Source organism: Amblyomma maculatum, chromosome 8 (assembly GCF_055883805.1).
Source record: "Amblyomma maculatum isolate TAMU_Amacu chromosome 8, ASM5588380v1, whole genome shotgun sequence".
Lineage (NCBI taxonomy): Eukaryota > Metazoa > Arthropoda > Arachnida > Ixodida > Ixodidae > Amblyomma > Amblyomma maculatum.
This window is the reverse complement of record NC_139351.1, coordinates 119929097-119948435: the sequence shown is the minus strand read 5'-3', so window position 1 is coordinate 119948435 and position 19339 is coordinate 119929097. Positions and strand designations below refer to the sequence as shown.

The 19339-nt window shown below is 45.1% G+C and overlaps 1 protein-coding gene across 2 annotated transcripts; it reads left to right on the top strand.

Annotated features, from left to right (window-relative positions):
• Positions 1 to 398: 398 nt before the first annotated feature.
• On the top strand, positions 399 to 13357 carry Bub3 (mitotic checkpoint protein Bub3). Of its 2 annotated transcripts, none has more exons than XM_084577424.1 (5): positions 399 to 631; positions 3348 to 3566; positions 4393 to 4614; positions 10289 to 10472; positions 12903 to 13357. In XM_084577424.1, the coding sequence occupies exons 2-5, from the start codon at positions 3369 to 3371 to the stop codon at positions 13280 to 13282; spliced, it is 984 nt and encodes a 327-aa protein (XP_084433550.1). In that variant the 5' UTR covers positions 399 to 631; positions 3348 to 3368; the 3' UTR covers positions 13283 to 13357. The 2 variants fall into 2 exon arrangements, with proteins under 2 accessions (XP_084433550.1, XP_084433551.1); XM_084577425.1 differs by lacking the exon at positions 399 to 631 and adding an exon at positions 1502 to 1520.
• Positions 13358 to 19339: the final 5982 nt, after the last annotated feature.

The window sequence follows — 19339 nt, the reverse complement described above, 5'->3', positions numbered from 1 at the left end:
TTATTACAAGCTAGTTGTCATCTAACTGCATTTTTTTTAGTATACTTCTTTAAACTGGCGCCGCCCAAGCCCGAAGCGAACGCAGCGCTGACTAGCGAAGCGTTATGAAGTCAGCAGCTTGCTTAAACCATTAGTTTTCATTGGCGGGAACTAATTTAAAAGCTCAATATATTTTATATGCTGAACCTACTAGTGAGAGGATTAGAGAGGGTCAACACGCAGCGACGCGCAGCAGCAACAGCTTTGCACGCGGAATTTTAGTTTGTGGCTTACTTTTTTCCGTTCATCAGTAAACTTTCAGACAAATTAATTAGTATTCAAAACTATATTTAAATTTTAGAAGTGTTTGTATTTGTGCTTTGCAACGTGTGTTGGGGGACTACGGCAACTACGGCTTGTCAAATTGTGCTGGATTATGTTTACCGGCGGCCGTTGTTCGATCTGCCTTGGTTGTTCCATAGCGATGCCGACGATTCGTGCTTGATTTCTTCCGTAGAATATGCTGAATGTTAATTCTGCGGACAGTGAGGTTTACCGTGGTTTCGTCCGTTTCTTTCCTGTGTTTACGTGATTGAGTGGGGCGGCTGCCGTGTAGTTGGTGCTTACTGAGCCTACACTGCGCGCCAGTAACGTAAGTTTTTGAAGTGATTTGAATTGCTCCTTTTTCATTGCTGGGATGCGGAATCATACGGCAAAATCATTCTGACTTTCGCTAGTGATCTTTTGATAGTGTTTTCTTTTCTGACGCCTTCTCAACCTTCGAATGAATTACAAGCGATTGCGCTCTACAGTGATCTAAATTGGCGCGCCGGGCTATGAGCTTGTATGTATCGTTGATGATCGTTGCTTTCTGCAGTTCAAGTTGCGATTAATGAAGTGTAAACTCATTGTCTGGCCTTCTTCGCTTGCGAAGACTTCGACAAGGGTTGCTGTCCTCCTCCGCGGTTAGGGTGTTCGAGTGCTGAACCCGACGACGCGTGTTGGATCCCTGCTGCGCGGCGTCGGTGTTTTGATCTAGCAGGCGAAGCGCAAGGTGCCATGTACTGTGCGATGTCAATGTGCACGTTAGCCCCAGGTGGTCAAAATTCATCCTGAGCACTCCACTACTGCGCCCCACATAGCCTGCGTCGCTTCGTTCTAAGAGCATAACTGGTATGTACAACGGCATAGTCACAGGGTACAGCATCGTAGACGAGTAAAAGCGTTCTTTAATCCACGAGAAGCGGCCCCTAGCAAAAACGAAACCGTGGCAAAAATTACCCTAAGAATGAATGCTTCCGAAACTCGCTTGGCAAGCAGTTGAAGCTTTTTTTTTTATTCTTCCTTGGTTCTGAGAATAGAGCTAACTATTGCTTAGGGCCTGGGCGCTCTGGGTGCCTGACATGCATTAAAACAGTCATGATGAAGAAGCATGGCGAAAGAGCCCGCCAAAGCATGCCATCCGACTCGTTTTACACAGTGTGTGGTCCTAGTTTTCCAACTGAGGAATATCACTCGCTGAGACAAGTCCAATCTGCTGGGTAATATTGTTCGTATATTTTTACTGGCTCATGCAACAGTGCGTTTACAGTGTAGACCCTTTTGGAATTTTAATATTGCGTGAGTGTCGACTGCCTGGAGCTGCTGAAGAGGAAATGATATACTCCATGATGAAATGTAGCATACTGACTATGTGCTTTCTGTGCAACTTAACCTGTTATTACTTACTGCAAGATGCGTTGCAAACTTTGCGCACAGAGAGAAGCAAAGGCAATGAGAAAGTGGAAGCGTAAGGAGAAGAGAAAAAATTGGGGGGGGGGGGGGGGGGAGGAGGAGGACAAGTACATCCCTACCATTCCTGCTGCTTAAGGCAGCTTCATCCTGTAGGCTGTGCTGAGGCTGTTCCGATCAATGAGAAGTGAGCCATGCAAATCATTGGCTGTTATGCAGCGGAATCACAAGAATCTCTGACTAATGATTTTTGTTCATGGCTAGTACGGTTTACGCCAAAAAGAGCACGCAGTAGCAATAAACAGCCTATCATGCCCAAGAATGCGGCTGCAATAATTATTAACGACATACTAAATATAACCCCTCTGTTTCAACACAGTAGTTAAAGGTAGTGCCTAATGATTAGCATCCACCCAAGTACAGCCGTACAACTACAAAACAAAGCTATACAGCTTTCAAGGATACTTCGTAGTCCAAAAACAGTTAATCCTGCTTTGAGGTTCAAACCCTGGACCATTGCATATCTAGGGCAGTTGCCTGTGAGAACAAAGTGGCCGAGAGCACAACTTTCGAATGGTGTTATTCAAAAGTTCAGGAGCATTCACTGAAGTGGAGTACATTTCTGATGAGGGAGCAATTAACAATGAATGATTTAAAGAATGCTCTGGGGATGCTACTTGCAAACCCAACTGGTGCCTACCATTGTGCTTCCAGTGATACATATCCGTGCAATTGAGAGCTACAAAATGCAGCAGATGGAACGCACACACACACACACACAAAAAAATGCACTCAGTGATGCCACTTTCTTCATGGTGATTCCTTTTACGAAGGAATAGCCAAGTCTCCAAAAGCATGATCGGTGCACGTTGCCCGTACCCCCTCCTAACTTCTGCTCTGCTTCACTTCGGCACCACTACACCTTTCAATTGCTGCTCAATCATGCAATATTATTAAAAAACCGAAAGGCTATGCCTGACATGTGCAGCGTTTGTGCTATGCCATTGTGATGTAAATAAGGTACACAAAAGTGAATGACCCTTCTTGTCCTCGTCATCATGCTTTTGTGTGCCTTTGTTAAGACAGATTATGAGTACACATACACGCCGGTTTGCTTTCTCTAGCTGTGACTTTGTGCTTCTGTCTAGTGCTCCTGTATCTTTAGCTTGCATCTAGTTTCTGTATCAAGACGCCTTTTTAATGCAGTGTTTTCTTTCTGCTTCCTCAGGTAAAAGCACACTTGCGGCCATTTTTTTACACCAAGTTAGGGCAAATATCTATTTTTCAAGCAATTTGCCCCTGATAAGCTGAGCTCCAGGCCAGGCGAAAGCTTAATGCTAGGGTATACTTAATTGTGCCTGCCTGGGGACATTTTTTTCCTGTTTCGTAAATGAGGACATTTTCAGTAACGTTTTACCGAGCATGTATACTCCGGGGGCGTTTTTTCAGGGGATGTTTTTACTGGAACCCATACACACTTGTGTACTGACCCCTAGGTGACTCCATTCTTCAGGGCACATTAACAAACCCTAGGTCGTGTAAAAATTAATCCGGAACCCTTCACTACGACATCCCTCTTAGACCACGTGCCACTTTGAGATATTAAACCCCACAGTTTACCATTTTTTGCTGCGCAGGACTTATCAGCGGAAGCCACCATGGCGGAGGTGCCTAACGAGTTTCGCCTTCAGAATGGTCCCAAGGATGCCATTTCATCTCTTCACTTTGGCCCGAACTCAAACCAGTTTTTGCTGGTCTCTTCGTGGGACAAAACAGTGCGTCTTTACGATGTCGGCAGTAACACCATGCGTCTGCAGTACAGCCACAAGGGGCCTGTGCTGGACTGCTCATTTCAGGCAAGTGGAGGATTCCCTGCTTAGCATGCTATTCAGTAGGGCTACCAAAGTTTAGTTCTTTGTGCCATCCTGCTTCTGGGTTCATGTTTCTATGTGTGCTGGCCTCTCCCTGTTGCTATCTTGTCCTATTTCGAATGACCAACAGTCAGTGACGACTGTTTCAACTCACCTATAGGGCAGAAACATGGAGGTTAACGGAAAGAGTTCTACTTAAGTTGAGGACAATGCAGAGGGCTATGGAACGAAAAATGGCAGGTGTGCAGAGTGGGTCAAAGAAATAGGAAGCGTGCAGAGTGGGTCAGAGAAATAACTCAAGTTGCTGACTGTCTAGTCAAAATTAAGAAGAAGAAATGGGTATGGCCAGTACATGTAGTGCGAAGAGAGAATAACCGTTGGCCTCTATTAGTAACCAGTTTAGATTCCAAGAGAAGGAAAGCTTAGCAGGGGGTGGTGTAAAAGATGAGGTTAAGAAGTGCGCAAGGGTCAAGTGAATGCAGCTAGCACAGGACTGGGTTAATTGGTGGAAAAAGGGAGATGCCTTTGCCCTGCAGTGGGTATAGCTTGGCTGATGATAATGTTTCAACTTCAGGCTTTATCATTCACTCGAGTTCATTTTTTGTTTTTAATCGTGCTAATCCTCAGCCACAAAATGCTTGTCGGAGGACTTGGTAGAAAGAGCAACATTGGAGACAGTTTATGAATGCATCGCTTTTGTTTAACACGGCATTCGTTTTTTCTAAAGCTCATGTATCTTCTTTTTTTTTAATGTGTAATAAGTGCTTGTCTAAATGGCTGAAAACAATCTTTTTTTTGCTCTTTCTGTCAGGATGCAGTTCATGCTTGGAGTGGAGGCGTTGACTGTGAGGTGAAATCCTTCGATTTCAACTGCAGTGCAGAGACAGTTATTGGCAAACATGCTGAAGCGGTGCGATGCGTAGAATACTGCCCGGACGTCAATGTGATCATCTCGGGCAGCTGGGACACCACTGTGAAGCTGTGGGATCCGAGGGCATCGACTTGCGTTGGCACAAGTTCCCAGGCTGAAAAGGTACTTCGTACTGGTTTATTTTTCATTAATATAACGAGACTTGAACGTACCTTTGGTGAATGTAGTTCCCTTGCTGTGTGCAGAAACAGCATTAATGCGAGATGCAGGAGAAAAAATTGTGATTTCTAATAACAAATATTTTTCTCCACATTTTAACGAGACTTGAACATACTTTTGGTGAATGTAGTTCCCTTGCTGTGTGCAGAAACAGCATTAATGCGAGATGCAGGAGAAACAATTGTGATTTCTATAAACAAATATTTTTCTCCAGATTTTGACTATATACAAGGTTTTGTAAGGAATATAAGTTAAGTTAAGTTAAAGTGGTTCACAGGAAGGGAAAGGCGCAGTAACTGTCACACTTGCTCTGTAGACACCCGAACCGCGCCGTAAGGAAGGGAGGAAGGTGGGAATGAAAGTGGAAAGAGAGAAAGAGGAGCCGTAGTGGAGGGCTACGGAATAATTTCGACCACCTGGGGATCTTTAACGTGCGCTGACATCGCACAGCACACGACGCCTCTTCGTTTCGCCTCCATCGAAACGCAGCCGCCGCGGTCGGGTTCGAACCCGGGAACTCCGGCACAGTAGTCGGGCGTCTTACCACTGCACCACCCCGGCGGAATATGTCTTCCAATTTTAGTGATGGTCTGTGCAATCAAAATTTGGGAAGTGAAGTGTTTTTGCACGAATTGCGATGCGCAAGATAAATGCCCACCATTCTCAGAAATGTTTCTAATGTATAGAGCAACGCCAGACAAGCATATTGTTGCAGTTTCTGTTCACCCTTTCCGGCCTGTTCACAGGTTTAGGAAGGCTGCAGCAGAAATACATTAGAAATACAACCAACAACAGTGTAATCCTAGCTTTGTGAGCCATAACTTGTAGGCAAAATGGAACTCTAGTCTGTGATTAATGGAAATGCGGCATGTAACCTGTAGAGGCGAATTTTCAGCCATTGTTCTTCATGAGACCTTCGATCCATTGCTGCCTGAGCCACCTGTCTTTACTGTTCAGCTTATTTCCACTATTTTCCAAGCACAAACAGTGTTGTGCCACAAATAAAATCCACTAAGAGGTGTCACTTTGAAAAGGTGGTCCTGCTTGTGCATCAGGGGCTTCTAATTGAGAAAAAAGCCCATCAAACAGTCACTGCTTCCTATGTCTTCGAAATCATTTGTCTTGGTTTGCGTATTTTGAATATAATGGCACTTTTAGGAAAACTGTCATTTTTAATCTGCATATTCTAAATTTTTCTTTAATGTGCTTTCCAAGCCCAAATTTTATGGCACAAAACGTTTGGTATTTATCATGCTTTCATGGGTTATCAGTTAATAGGTCTGTCATGGCAAAATGGTTAAGTTTTTACAAGGCAGTGGCAGCAAAAAACCAAATTTGCTTTCAGGTTGTATGATGCTCAGAAAAAAGTGGTCAAAGAAAGGCCCATGTCTTGTAGAGGGGCTCTCTTGGGCCCAAGTCATCTGTGTTGAGAGACTTAACATACTGTAAGTAAGTTTAAGATGACAGTTTTCCTTGCTTCACTAGTTAATTCTTATTGGCATAAACATTTTTTTCCTCATGATACAGTCAAATCCCGATATAACGAATCCCGCGGGACCGCAAAAAGATCATTCGTTATTTTGAAATATCGTTGTTATGAAAAATCTGCGATTACAGTAAAAGTTTGTTAATTCGGACTTCTAGGGACCGTAAGATGTGTCTGAATTAACCGAATGTCCGAATTATCGAGAGAACAAAAAAACAAAAAAAAAAAAAACAAAAAAAAAAACATGCACGATTTTATCTCAACATACCTTTATTACTTAAAGTAATCATGGATGCTTGTCTGCTTTCCCGCAGAAACTCGCGCGGATACTATTTTCCTCAGTCTTTCCAGGTGCTCAGCAGCGTGCATGCCATCTGCAGTGCCCCAACAAAATTCCTCTAACACAACGAGGGCCTCTGCTGCTTCCTTCACAGTGCGAGGGGGCCGAGGCTGCTCCTCTCGTAGCCCCTCTTCCTCCTCCGAATCTTAGCCGTACAGTACGTCCCGGACAATTTCTTCCTCAGTTAAAGAGCCGGCTGTAGCAACGCCGTCATCAATGCTGATGTAATCGGCGAGTGTCACCGCATCCGGCAGCACACCTCCGAAATCCGGGCAGTCATCTGCATTGTCGTCGGGCGACAATTCTGCCACTGTGTCATTGCAGGACTCAGGCAAAACGAAGCCACTGTGTCGAAAACAGTTAGCGATGATGTGCGCAGGCGTGTTCTTCCAAACGTAGGCAAGAATGTTGACCGCGCTCAGAAGATCCATGTCGTACTGCTTACCGACTTCATTGCACAGTAGCATGCGTTCCAGCACGCGCCTGCGGTATTTAGTCTTCACATACTGAATTATACCTTGGTCCATCGGTTGGAGGCCCGATGTAGTGTTGGGCGGCGAAAAAACAACTTCAATGTTGTTCAGTCCGGTGGCACTGTTATGTGCACTACAGTTGTCAAGGACAATTAACACCTTGCGGTTCTTCGCTGAAAACTGTCGGTCTAACTTTTGTATCCAGCCGCGAAAAATTTCCGATGTCATCCAGGCCTTTTTATTAGCCCGGTACTCCACCGGAAGAGCAGGCAAGTTCTTAAAGCACCGGGGCTTTTGTGCCTTTCCAATGACGACAAGCGGCATGCGCTTTGTCCCTGTCATGTTTGCGGCTAAAAAAACGGTGACTCGTTCTTTACTCCTTTTTCCTCCGATGCAGGGATCTCCTTTCATTGTCACAGTCTTGTCAGGCAGTGCCTTAAAGAAAAGTGCTGTTTCATCAGCATTAAAAATGTCATTTGTATCATATGCTGCGATATGTTCCAGCAGCTTAGCGTTCTTCCAGTTGTTGGCAACATCTTCGTTGACGGCACTTCTTTCGCCGCACACAGTCTTGAAAACGATACCATGTCTGTCTCTAAAGCGCGCACACCACCCTTCTAACGCTTCGAATCCATCGATATGCATCATCAGTGCAAACCTCTCGGCCTGCGCCATGATGAGGGGTCCACTCAATGGGAGGTTTGCATCACGCGAGTTGACCACCCACCGAAGCAAGGCTTCTTCCAACTCCGGATGAGCTGCTGTTCGCAGACGCTTTCTTGACGCTTGGAACTTCTCGCTTTCGAACGCCTGAAGAATCTGTTCTTCATTTTTTACATATGTGCTTAAAGTACTCCTTTTAACGTCATATTTTGTCATTGCTTCTTGTCGGGAGAGCCCGTTCTTAAGGGCCCGCAAAATTTCCACTTTGGTAGCCAAGTCCTTGACCTCGTAGCTCTTCGGCCGTTTCGCCGGTGTTGCCATCGGGGGCGAGTGCGGTGATACCAGCGCACAACAGAGAAGCAATGAGCCGCACTAAAGCGAGCAGTCTTCAATACAACAGCGTAGCGCACCGAAAGCAGCAAAACGACAAAATGGCACCGCCAGTAACGTCGACTCGTGAACACAAGTCGCGCCAAGTTGATTAATTGATGTCCATGGCGATGCTGCTTTTGGGTATCGCTATTGCGCCGCGTTCGTCTTAGTTTCGTTTTCAAGCCTCGGTAGCTGCCCGAAGTTGTCCGAATTATCCGTTGTGTGGTCAAATCCGCCCGAATTAACAAGAGTTTCGTCCCATAGACTCCTATACATAATTCTGGGGACCAGGCGCGAAGGTCGAATTATCTGATTTTCCAAATTAACGGGAGTCGAATTAACGAGCTTTTACTTATAAGCCAGTGGTCAAACCTAGGTATGCAAGTGACGTACCTTTGCAGTGGGCACGTGTGTAGACAAGCAGAACTTCAAATTAAAATGTTGCACTAACTCCAAAGCTGATTTATTTGAAGAAATCAATTATTTTATTCTGCCGTGTGCAGCAAACACGACCGTGCACTACATTGCACCACTACAGCACATACACCTTCCACTTTGTGGAACACCTCGTCGCATGCCTGATTGCACCGAGTGATGAGAGTGCGGACTTTGTCCATGTGCAAAAAGAACAAAAAAAAAAATGTTTGATATGACCTCATCTTCAATGCTCCTTGAAGTTTGAAAATCTTGTTTCCGTCTTTCAGAATGATTGCGGCGGTCGACGGGGCAATTCTACCTGTCTGTAGAGGCCGAATTGCTTTTTCTATTTCTTGCAGTGAAAGCGGCTGCGTTCATATCTTTTTGGCACTTCGCTGGCTAATATTATTGCTCTCGCACAAACTTCGCAATAGGATAGTCCTCGGCATAAAATAAACAAAAAGAACATTCAGCACGCTCGAACCCACAAACCCGCACACGACACACAAGAAAAAAATGCAGGCGGCTAGGCCTGCTGGCTACTGCGTAATAAACCATAGCTTCGTGGTGGCGCTACTAGATGTGCTACTACTAGGAGCTGGTACTAGATGTGCTGATGATGATAGCTACTGCCCACGCCTAACCCTAACCACCCCGCGCCATGCCTAACCGAGAGACTTTCTCAAAATGGCGTCAGACCGCGAGCAGTCAACACCGCCAGCCAACCAAAGCTCGCCATTTTGCTCACGTGCGATGGAAGACCAATAGCAGCCTGCGTTTCACGTGATTTTGTCCCTTTGTTTTCCGCTTTAGTGGGCTCGCTCACGGTCGCCAATCGAAATATAGAAATGGCCTGAATCGCGCTCTTTCGAACAAGACCAAGATTATGCCCGTGGATCGCGTATTTCTCGAACTGCGGGCGATCGATATTCGGCGCGATTTGACCTCAGTTTAAAGGGCCACGCGCGCAGATTCTCGTTTTTGGAGTGCTTTAGCGCGTGAATTAGGCAGTATTTTTCAACGAAACTTCGGAGTAGCTGCGGAAAGATCTCAGGGTCGCGAAAACGAGGAGGTCGAAAGTCCGATCTTCGGCCGCAAAGACCCGTGTCCTTAAGATTTGTGAAACGAATTCATCCCTGCTTATTTGCTTTTTTTAGGGGCACAGAATGATTTAGCTATCCATTATTTTTGTTATAAATGGTGAGCAACACAGATCAAGGTCGCACTAGTGTACATTTTTTGATAATGACAAGTCCCCTCCCCCTTTTCTCAATTTTATCATGCTGGTTGCACAGGGCTGTGACTTGCCTCCTGGAGGTCTGAGTAGAGGGATACAAATCTGAAGAGATTGCAGCTGATTGAAGGGCCATAAACACAGTACTACACCTTTAATCTCTCTGCTCCATTTTTGGTTCTTAATGGCCCTTGCAAGGTGCACCTTGTTTGTGCTTGAACATTTCTTGTGATCGACCGATAGGCATTTCTAGGCATTGTGCAGGTTCTGCAACGGCTAATCGCGCATATTCTGTGTTGCATGGAAAGACTGCATTACCTTTTGTCTCCATCTAGGGCAAAGAATGGCACACTGTTAAAAAAAGTAGCTCACTGTATGAGAATCGTAGAAGTGGCTCGTAAGTGCAATGCACTACAGAGTGTGTGCGTCGTTAGTGCGTCTGTTTCACTGCTTTGCAGGCACAAACTGTTTGCTAATGAGACTATATGAATATTGCTGATATGGAGATTTTTAAATGCAGTTTTTCTTTCCAATAAATTAATATTAATAATTAAACTAATTTGGACTGAGTTGTAGGTCACAAACCTTGCTTGCTAAGCTTGCTTGGCTGTTTCCCTGTATGGCACGTGCAGGTGTACACCATGGCTGTGTGCGGAGACAAGCTGGTGGTAGGCACCTCACAGCGAAAGGTGCTTGTCTGGGACCTACGCAACATGGGGTACGTCAAGCAGCGGCGCGAGTCCAACCTCAAGTACCAGACGCGGTGCATCCGCTGCTTTCCCAACCAACAAGGGTTCGTGCTCAGCTCCATCGAAGGTAAAGACATTATCGTCCTCACACGTCTTGCCTTTTCTGACACTTGGCAGTAAATGTTTTTCACTTGGGGTTCTGTCGCATGAGCTACAATATCGATGTGCATCAGGGGCATGATGGGTCAAAGTCGTACACACCATCTCGAAAACATGTTGCCAGTACATAAAGGATTGTGTCATGTGACACGTCTTTCTACCACGTCTGTTGAGATAGTGCCACATCAGTAGAATTTGAAAGCTTGTATGGCAGGGATTCAAACGTAGATGTGTTAGATAACAACAGTACTAATTTGTGCCCCGAGATCATTTTTGTTTTCATTGTCATTTTTACATACTTTGGGTACGTCAGTACAGCAAAGTGGACCTTAGTTTTTAAAGAGATGCTCTAATTTTAAAGAAAAAATGTTGTGTCACAAAATATGGAAAAACATTGCTTGACGTTTCGCACATTTGCAACTCAAACCCACCCAAAACAAAGAACTTTCTGCAGTCTTTCCTATCAATTACAGCTCCTGATCATTATCCTTTTTTGAACAAACAGTAACCAGTAGTAATGTAACAAAATATGGTCTGCACCATGCATTTCATTTTTGAGTTTGAAACAGCATCATGTAGCTTTTGCATAAAATATATCAGTGTCTGAATGCTTTTTGAAGAAGGCAGTGAAAATCATTGATGGTAATTTCTTTTTCTCATTGTGAATTTTCAAATTTCAGACATTTTTTGATGCAGCTAAAAGTAAAAATAAGAATTTTCTCTAAGAAGAGGCTCTAACAGCAGTGAGGAAATGTGTAGTATCAGTTGTTGCCGCATCTTGTTCCAGGATAACGCTTCTTGGAGTGCATAACTTCTGGAGAAATTAACAAAAAAGAGCTTTCACTTGCTTGAACAGAAGTTTGCATATAATTAGTGTAAAAAGATTGAGGTTCAATATTTTTGCATGTACAGTTAAACCTACTATAACAAAATTGATAATAGTCAACGATTTTACGTTGCATCCAGGTTTTCATTACATGCAGTTTTTGCATTAAAGTTCTGAAGGACAATGCAGAACAGAAACCAAAATGAGAAGCATGTGTAGATCAAATCAGAATGAAAATGTTTACAGCAAACCCCCATTATTCGGCGCTATAAAAGCGGCAAAATGTTTCATGATCTTGCTTCTGCTGCCCCCACCTCCGCCGTGGCTTGTGTGATGTGGCTACGAGTGCGGCATGGGAAATGGGATGACCGAGGAGTCGGTAGGCTTGAAAAGAGTGTCACTGTCGGCTGTGCTGGACACACGGGCTTTTTCACACGTTTTCACACAGCGTTGAGTTCATGAAATGGATCATGCGGTAAGCAAATCGGAACAAAGAAATATTATGTATTATTGAACAAATTTTGCCTGAAGGGCCACTTCGGCAGGAAAGTCAATACTGTTTACTTTACTATTAATCGATATAGTGTTGGTAATGAGTAATGAGCCCGTTGAACTGCACTAAGAAAAAAGAAAGCCAATTCAGCAGTCCCAACGAATCTGCAATTTAGTCCGCATAGGCAACAGTAGTGCCAGTTATTCATCTCCCAACCGTAGAAAACTGGGAGATGACTGACGTATGCCACTAGAGACACTCCAGCAGATCTTCGCAGTACTCTTCCGTGGGCTGTATTACTGGCCTGCTAATATGCTATTTTCATTATCGCTTCTTGGTTCTGTTGTCCGGCCAAAACTAACATGTACTGGACTGCCGCTGCACTATCTGATAGCTCGAAGCATGCTAAGGTTTCATACAAAACCCGTTTCCTATTACAAGGTTTCCATGGGCACAATGAGCATGCGAAAAATGGAAAGTGGTACAGCAAATACGAGCAAAACAACACTCGAGCACTCTGTCATTGGTATGCTATCCGGTTATCACAGGTTCTAGTGGGCACCGCATTGCAGCGTTGCCGTTCTTGAGAGCTGCGAACGGAAAAATTCGTATTAGTTTTACATTAATGTTCTAAACCTAAATGGCACACTCTGAAGGGTTCCACAGTATGGGGAGTCCAGGCTCCTATAGCCACTGGCGGTTTTTGTATTGTGTACTTAAGTCTTGAGCACTCTGATGATCACGCATTTTGCTTCCAGTAGAATGCATGTGGGCATTGAACCTGTGGTTGTGTAGTGCTCATTAGCTTAGCCTGTGCACTTTTATGAGACCATTTAGAGATCATAGCTCGTACAGCAAAACATGAAGCTTCCTGATAACAAACTTGGTCAGTTTGTTTCTGGAAGGTAGTTTTTTGAACTGTTTTACTTTGGCTTAATTGGCTGTTTACTGGAGTGAGAACTGGAAGAAGCAGCCAGAGGAATGAACACAACAGAATTGTCACATACCATTGTATTTATGGGGTTCCTTCATTTTGTGGTGATTGCGGTCCTGATTTAAATTGCCGATTGTGGTTCTAGGACGCGTGGCTGTCGAGTACTTGGACCCAAACCCTGAAGTGCAGAAGAAAAAGTACGCCTTCAAATGTCACCGTGCCAAAGACAGCAACGGCATTGAGCTCATCTACCCCGTGAATGCCATAGCATTCCATAACTTGTACAACACCTTTGCAACGGGAGGCAGCGATGGCCATGTCAACATCTGGGATGGGTTCAACAAGAAGCGCCTCTGTCAGTTCCACAAGTACCCATCAAGCATTGCATCTTTGGCCTTTAGCCACGATGGCTCACTGTTGGCTATTGGCTCCTCATACCTCTATGAACAGGGTGAGATTGATAACATGCCACCAGACGCCATCTTTGTGCGCCGTGTCACTGATCAGGAGACAAAACCCAAATGACTGCATTATCATTGGTTTGTGTTTGTTAAATTTTTTCCCCCCAAGTTTCAATAAATATTGATGTATTATTGTGAATGCCTTCTTTGCTGGGATTTATTTGAAGAAATAAGTTCTTTTCTTCTGCCGCGTGCAGCAAACACGACCGTGGTCTACATTACACCACAACAGCACATGCACCTTCCACTTTGCGGTACACCTCGTCGCATGCGTGATTGCACCGAGCGATGAAAGTACGAACTTTGTCCATGTGCAAAAAAAAAACAAAAACAGAGTTCGATATGACCTCATCTTCAGTGCTCTCTGAAGTTTGAAAATCTTGTCTCGCTCTTTCAAAATGATTGCGGCGGTCGATGGGGCAATCCTAACTGTCTGTAGAGGCCGAATCACTTTTTCCCTGCGTTGATTTCTTGCAGTGAAAGTGGCTGCTTTCCTATCTTCTTGGCTCTTCGCTGACTAATATCATCGCTCTCGCACAAACTTCGCAATAAAGTAATTCGCAGCAAAAAAAAACAAACAGCATGCGTGATCGCACAAACGACCGACCCGCGTACGACACAAGAAAAAAACGCAGGCGGCTAGGCCTGCTGGCTACTGAGTAATAAACCATAGCTTTGTGGTGGCGCTAGGAGCTGGTACTAGATGTGCTGATGATGATAGCTACTGCCCACGGACCGTACACACAGAAACGGCGGTTTCTGTTTCACGCGAGAGTTGCAAGCTGTCGCGCTGTTAATTTTAGCTGAATTTGTAATACTGATGTTTCGAAATTATAGAAGAAATAAAATACGTTCATTATTCTGAAATATACGGTATTTTGAAATTCGTAATTCTGAAATAGTTTTCCATTGAAAACGTAGCAAATCTGCCGGGGATTCTTAAAAAAATCATTAATTGGAAAAATTCATTAATGTGGTGTTCGTAGTAATGAGATTATGCATGCAGTTGATTAGTTTCGCATTCTCGCAGCATTGAAACTTCTTTCAGCCCTTTTGAAAAGTTCTAGCACATGACGGCTGCAGGCTGCTTATCCTTGCTCCCCAATAGTGGTGGTGCTGCTAAAGTCTTTTGCCAGCCACGAGAGTGGTTTTCCCCTCTCACGTTGCTGCATACAATGGCAAGAACAGTGCGCGTGCGATTGCCCTGCACTGATCGAAGGTCTACTTTAGAAAGTGCATTTTTTGGTACCTTTTATATAGCATGCCGTGTTGCAATGTAGAATATTTTGCGTCTCTTTTTTTATTGCATTTGCTGCATGAAAGTTTTATGTCCAGCTGAAAAAGATGCCTACTTGGACGTACTTCTCATATCAAAGGGCCAATGAAAAGCTATTTAGTAAAAATAGACAATGCACACTAGCAATAGGTATCTCATCAATTGTCTCCGCAACACAAAGATTTTTAAGCTACCTTCATTAGCATCGAACATATGGGCAATCGAAAATGGTGCTTCTCTCTGCCAACCAAACCCGCACTGGCATGCAAGAAAAAAGTCACGACAGCGCCCCACCCCGTCCCATTCCGCTTGCGTAGCTTGGGAGTTTCCAATGAGTGGGTGCACCCAGCAAGCCCCATAGACGCCATTTGGGAGGTTTGACCACTCGCAAATAAGTGCGAGTGGTCGCCAGGAGCATTTTTAAAAAATTACTTTTAAATGATTGGAGCCACACAAAACTTTCAAATTTGACTCTAACACTCACCAATACCACCTCTATGGATTTTCTGCATTAGAATATTACAGCGAGAAGGATTTCAAGGTCCTTTTATAAGTACTTATTACAGTATTTAAAATATGTTAGTAATTAAACGCTTCTGTGAAGCACAGCTGTACTATCTGTTTTACAGTCGGTCACACTGGTCTAGAGCACCCGAGCTTTGTGCTGTGGAGGAAATTAACTGGAATCTTATACGCAGCTGCTTTTCTGTGGGCTATGAATGCGGTTCAGTGTGGTTTTCATGACACTGCGACTACACTGGAGAGCATTTATCAGGAAATGGATGGAGCTTTCGTTAATTTCATATCTGCACAGCATCGCATAAGCACTCTATACAAGTGTGATCGGCTATGTCCATGTTTGGACTATCAAGTTTTTAAAAGCGTGCGCTCTTACTACTTACATTTGCCGGTTTCTCGCCCATTTCTCTGTTGCTCGCAGATTCAAGATGGCGGCCAAGTCACGTGATCATAGCTACAGCATTGCAAATAATTTCTTAACTACATACAGCTAACTACGCCCTGTGCTAGCCGCTGCGAGCGTATGCGCAAAACATCATTACCACGTCCGCCAACCAGCATCTCTGCAGCCCGCTCCTACACTTTCTTCCATACATTATATTGCAGTCGCAAGATAACCGAAGATTAGTGCCTGGAGCATAGTATTCTAGAGCACCATACCCGGAGAGAGGACATCTTGAAACGCCTTAAATATACGACGTCAGGACTCTGATCTTATGTTCGGACAACCTCGATCGTGTAGTGGTGACTTTGGCAACCATATTGTGTCGTTAGGCGCCAGTGAGTGGCTGCCAGGCCGAGGTAGAGATAGTCGTGACAGGTATCATGGACATACTTTCAAAACACAGATCTGAGTTTTTTTTTTTTTTAACCTCAGCGATTGGTGCAGAATGATATCACTCTGCGTCATCTTGTCTTCGCAGGCTTTGGCTTCGAGAGTGCTTTTTGATGCTGGTGGCATCGCCTAGTTCCTAGTGCATGGCGTCCTATAGGCCATGTGTAAGCCATTCATTGCGTATCCTTCCTTCCCCCCTTCATTTTTAAACCTTTAACGAAGAAAATGATTAGAGTAGTTCAAGTTTATAGTTAATTTGCCACAAAAAAAATTTGTTGTGTTGGGTTTTTTGGCACATAAGCAACTCAGGCTATCGTGCGCCAAGAGCAAGGTGTTTTTATTTTGTAGATGAGAACTTTTAAAGTTTGCTTAGGAGCTTTGCCTCTTTTATGAATTTAAAAACGTGAGAAGTTTCTACCAGTGCATCTTCTCCCAAAAGCAGGCTAGGATGAAACGGGATTTGTTCATTGTAAAAACGTTTAAAGTACTGTTTCCTTAATTTCTCAAGCTTAGTGCATGAAAGGAATATGTGATTTATTGTTAGTTCCTCTCCGCATCCCTCACATAGAGGTTTGTCTTCTTTCTTGAGAATGAAGTTATGTGTTAATTAACTTCAATGATGCGTTTTTGATAACATAATTTCCACTCCTCGACGAGGGGTTTGACGAGATGTAGTTTCTTGTTGATTTCATTATTCCATGAAGCCTTCCATCTGACTTCTAGTTTTCTCTGAATGGATTTTAAGATATCTGTATGTGGTATGTTAACTTGCTGTATTTTGGCATTACAGGCTGTTGCGGCACATGCATCAGCTCTCTCATTGCCGATGAGAGATTTAACAAAAAAAGGTATATATTTCAAAGGTGCATCCCGGGGAACGAAAAGTTTGGCAGCGGTGGGATTCGAACCCACGCCCCCGAAGAGACTGGTGCCTTAAACCAGCGCCTTAAGCCAGGCTCACACTAGCGGGAAACTTCCCGCAGCGGCGCAACGTTCATGGCGCCGCAGCGTCGCAGCTCCTCGGAAGGACGCTCACACTACGCCCGTTTTCCCGCTGCGTCTGTCGTGGAATGTAGAGGAGGCGAAGGCGAGCGGAGCGAGAAAGAGTAGTCACGTGACAAGAGCGAAGGGAAAGCACGCGCTTTTCTCGTGCACAAGTGAGCGGGCTACTCAAGCGACACCAGCGATGTTCCCGTCGCCCGCACAGCCGCCGCCGGGAGTCATTGAACTTGGAGTGACGTCACGGTCTGCGCTCCGCTCCGATTGGCTACTCCGTTCTGCGGGACGGGAAAAATAGCTCCCGACCCCATCGCTCCGCGGAATGTCAAACAAGTCAGCCTGCGGGAAAAAAACCGGTTTCTGCGGGAAGCGGCGCGCGGAGAACGTCCAGCGTTGCGCGTTTTCCCGCTAGTGTGAGCGTGCCTTTAGACCGCTCGGCCACGCTACCGCGGAGTCCGTTCGCTGTCGATGTACGTGATCAGTGTGCTGCTGCTATTGGCCTCTATCCAACTGCTCAGTGTTTATAAAACGGACCTTGTGGGGCAGTGACCTAGATTCGCGCCTGGTCTTATATGCGCCAGAGCCCCTCTCCACAACGCACTCGAAAAGCCGCGTCTTCGGAAATATTTCCTGAAGTGGGCTCGCCCTGGTTGAGTTTCGGTGCACATGGAGCCGCCGTTTTTTTTTTTTTTTTTAGGTAGAATACTTTCATCTTCAAATTCAAATTTTACGTCTCTGGGGCTATCCAAAGGCGCGGAATATGCAACATTGTTTTCGTTTCTCTTATTTTTCATCAGAACGCTGTTTTTTTAACTGACTTTCTTGAGCGGTGCTTCCTAAATTTCGCCAATGCGCAGGCGGCTAGTTTTAGTCGTGCTTCAATGCCTGCCCAACTGAAATTGGCCAATGGCCGACCGTTGGTAAACGACTGGGCACATGGAGGAAGGAAAGAACTTAGGAGATGCCCTGACGTCACTGTTTTGAAGCCGGCATAGCCGCGCCGCGACCGGACGCTGCAATATCTCTCCTCCTCCTTTATCCCCGCATTTTCTATCTCCGCGATGCTCACGTACCTCGGGCCCTTAGCAACGTTTTTGCTAGTGGCCCAAGTCTTCATAGCAACAGCGATGCCGTTCCTAATGGCCCGATTTGGCTAACCCCAAATTTTGACGTCACTTCCGCCGCTCTTTCTACAATGCATTGGGAAGGGCAAGGGCCTCTCCTAAGTTGTTGCCTTCCTCCATGACTGAGCAGAACTCGACAGCCGCTATGTCGGCCAGCTAACGCAGGCCCAAACGGGAGGTCCTGGTTGGGTGCCGATTACGGTGATTAATTGTTGACCAAAGACTCAGCGAACAATTGGCAAATGGCAGGAAATTAGTCGGCACTCAATACTCGGCAGCCAAACGCTGCCCCGCAGCTTTCTGGATACCGCTACACTGTGTAATTGAAAGAATCAAATTAAGTGACTCAGATATACCTCATTCAATTTAAGGAAGTTCCAAATTTAGCGATAAAAGTTTCCGAGATCATTTCAGAATCTGCACTGGAGAAGTATGTAAGCCTAAGCGTTGCTGTGTTGTCCGAGAGATGTGTCAGCGGGATTCCGCGAGTGACATATGCCGCGTCTTTCCTTTTCTGTAAAGCAATTGTAGAACCACGTGTATAGAACACCGGTGATGGATGGATGGGAAAACATTTATTTTCACACGCTTTAAAGGGGCACTGTCCAGAGTATGACGTTTTAAGCAAAGGAGCTCAATGTTTCTATAGTGTACCGGAGATAGTCTGCATTTGCTACAGGGACACAACCCCCCTCCCCCCTCCCGAAACAAAAACCTCCCCACCCCTGTGGTGTGGGGGGCCTTGCCCGGGGTTGCCGTAGGATGATCATGGTTGTTGGTTGAGGTCTGTACCCTCACAGGAGGGATGCACCCAGTGCACCCTTCCCTCCATCTGACAAGGCAAGTCCGGATCGTGTCGTTCCTTCTTTAGAGAGCACATCGTCTAGGAACTTGATCTTGTCAGCGACCTTCTCCAGGTTGAGAGTAAAGCCTGCAGTCTCAATGCTTTGAGCGTCACTTTCAGTGGAGCGTCATGCTCCTCCCTGTTTGTTGCCCACACCAAAACGTCATTATATAGACCGCACTCCTAGGAGGTTGTCCAGGGTATCACTCATGGCTTTCTGAAAAGCCTCTAGCGCTGAACCCATTCCAAATGGACGCCTCAGGAATCGATACCTGCCAAACGGTATGCTAAACGTGCAAATGCAGGACGTATAGTCTAGAGGTAGCTGATAAAAGCCTCTATTAGCATCCAGTTTGCTAAAATACCTGGCTTCCACCAGATCTGCCTCGATGTCCTCTATTAAGGTTAGCTCGTAGTGCTCGCTTCGGATACTCTCATTCACATGCCATGGGTCCATGCGCGATGTTAATCTCCCATCTTTCTTAGTTACGATGACAAGCGGGCTTACCTAATCAGTTTGGTCC